The sequence below is a fragment of the Plasmodium cynomolgi genome (genome assembly GCF_000321355.1).
Source record: "Plasmodium cynomolgi strain B DNA, scaffold: 1509, whole genome shotgun sequence".
Classification (NCBI taxonomy): Eukaryota; Apicomplexa; class Aconoidasida; order Haemosporida; family Plasmodiidae; genus Plasmodium; species Plasmodium cynomolgi.
The window spans coordinates 1-1,061 of record NW_004193278.1 but is presented as its reverse complement, the minus strand read 5'-3'; the positions used below and the strand labels follow the sequence as shown (position 1 = coordinate 1,061).

The window sequence follows — 1,061 nt, the reverse complement described above, 5'->3', positions numbered from 1 at the left end:
TCTCCTTATAACAAATTACTTCATGTATGTAATTACTTGGATCATATTCCTTACATTTATGATAAAAATCTGGGCACTTATCTGTATCACCAGTTACACAAAATTTATCAAAATATTTATAGATATCAATAATTATTTCTAGGTACGTATAATATTTATTGCATTCATCCTTATAATTTTTGAAATAACCTTTGATAGCAGAATAATCCACGAAATAATCGTACAATATCTTTCTTATGTGCCAGTCATACATTAAAATATTATCAATAGGTTTACATTTTTTATAAAGAGGTTTACTAAAATTATCATCGACAAAACTATTCCATACATAAATGAGACTCGCCCATGCTAGAGTAATATTTTGGGCGTTATGAGGTCCAAAAATTTCATTTAATCTAGTAATTGTCGCATAATTCAAAAGAACACAAACATCATACGGAGACTTCTCATTATTTAATATATCATCCTTAGTTTTTAAATATTTTAGAATTTGCATGCAAAGTGCTTTAACCCTAGGTTTTTTATTGTTTGGAGCTGTTAATTTATTACATTTGCTACTATATTGCTGTATATTGGTGTAGTCATATTTAAAATTATGATAAAATTTTCCTGATGGTAAGTCATTAGCAGCTATTCTAATAAAATCCTAAAAAAAAGGAAATATGAAAAACAATTCAAAATTTTGGCTAGAAAAAGGATTTCTCATTGCCATCTATAAAAATAGATTAATGAGGTAAACAGGATTATAATGTGTTTACAGTAAATGGACATGTAAAATTACTTTAAGGATGTCTACACGATCTGATTTAACCATTATACACAATAGATTAAATTATGAAATTATTTTTTTGTCCAGTTATTTATGAGGGTAATTCATTAGAAAATAAGTTTATGTTTCATGAAATATAGTTCAATTACTCTGAAATTATAAATCATATTTTTTCATGGTACTTCAATAGAGAATATAATGTACATTATATATAAAATTTAAATGATAAAATACAACAGATTCATTGGAATTCTATAAAAATTTAGAAAATAAAAGCGTGAATTATTCGAAT

The 1,061-nt window shown here is 25.1% G+C and overlaps 1 protein-coding gene across 1 annotated transcript; it reads right to left on the bottom strand.

The window, feature by feature from the left end:
* Positions 1 to 97: 97 nt before the first annotated feature.
* Positions 98 to 814, bottom strand: PCYB_007930 (hypothetical protein; the record flags this gene model as incomplete). Its single annotated transcript, XM_004228214.1, has 2 exons — positions 98 to 646; positions 782 to 814. Coding segments are annotated over 2 exons (582 nt in total), but the record flags the coding sequence as incomplete, so codon positions are not given.
* Positions 815 to 1,061: the final 247 nt, after the last annotated feature.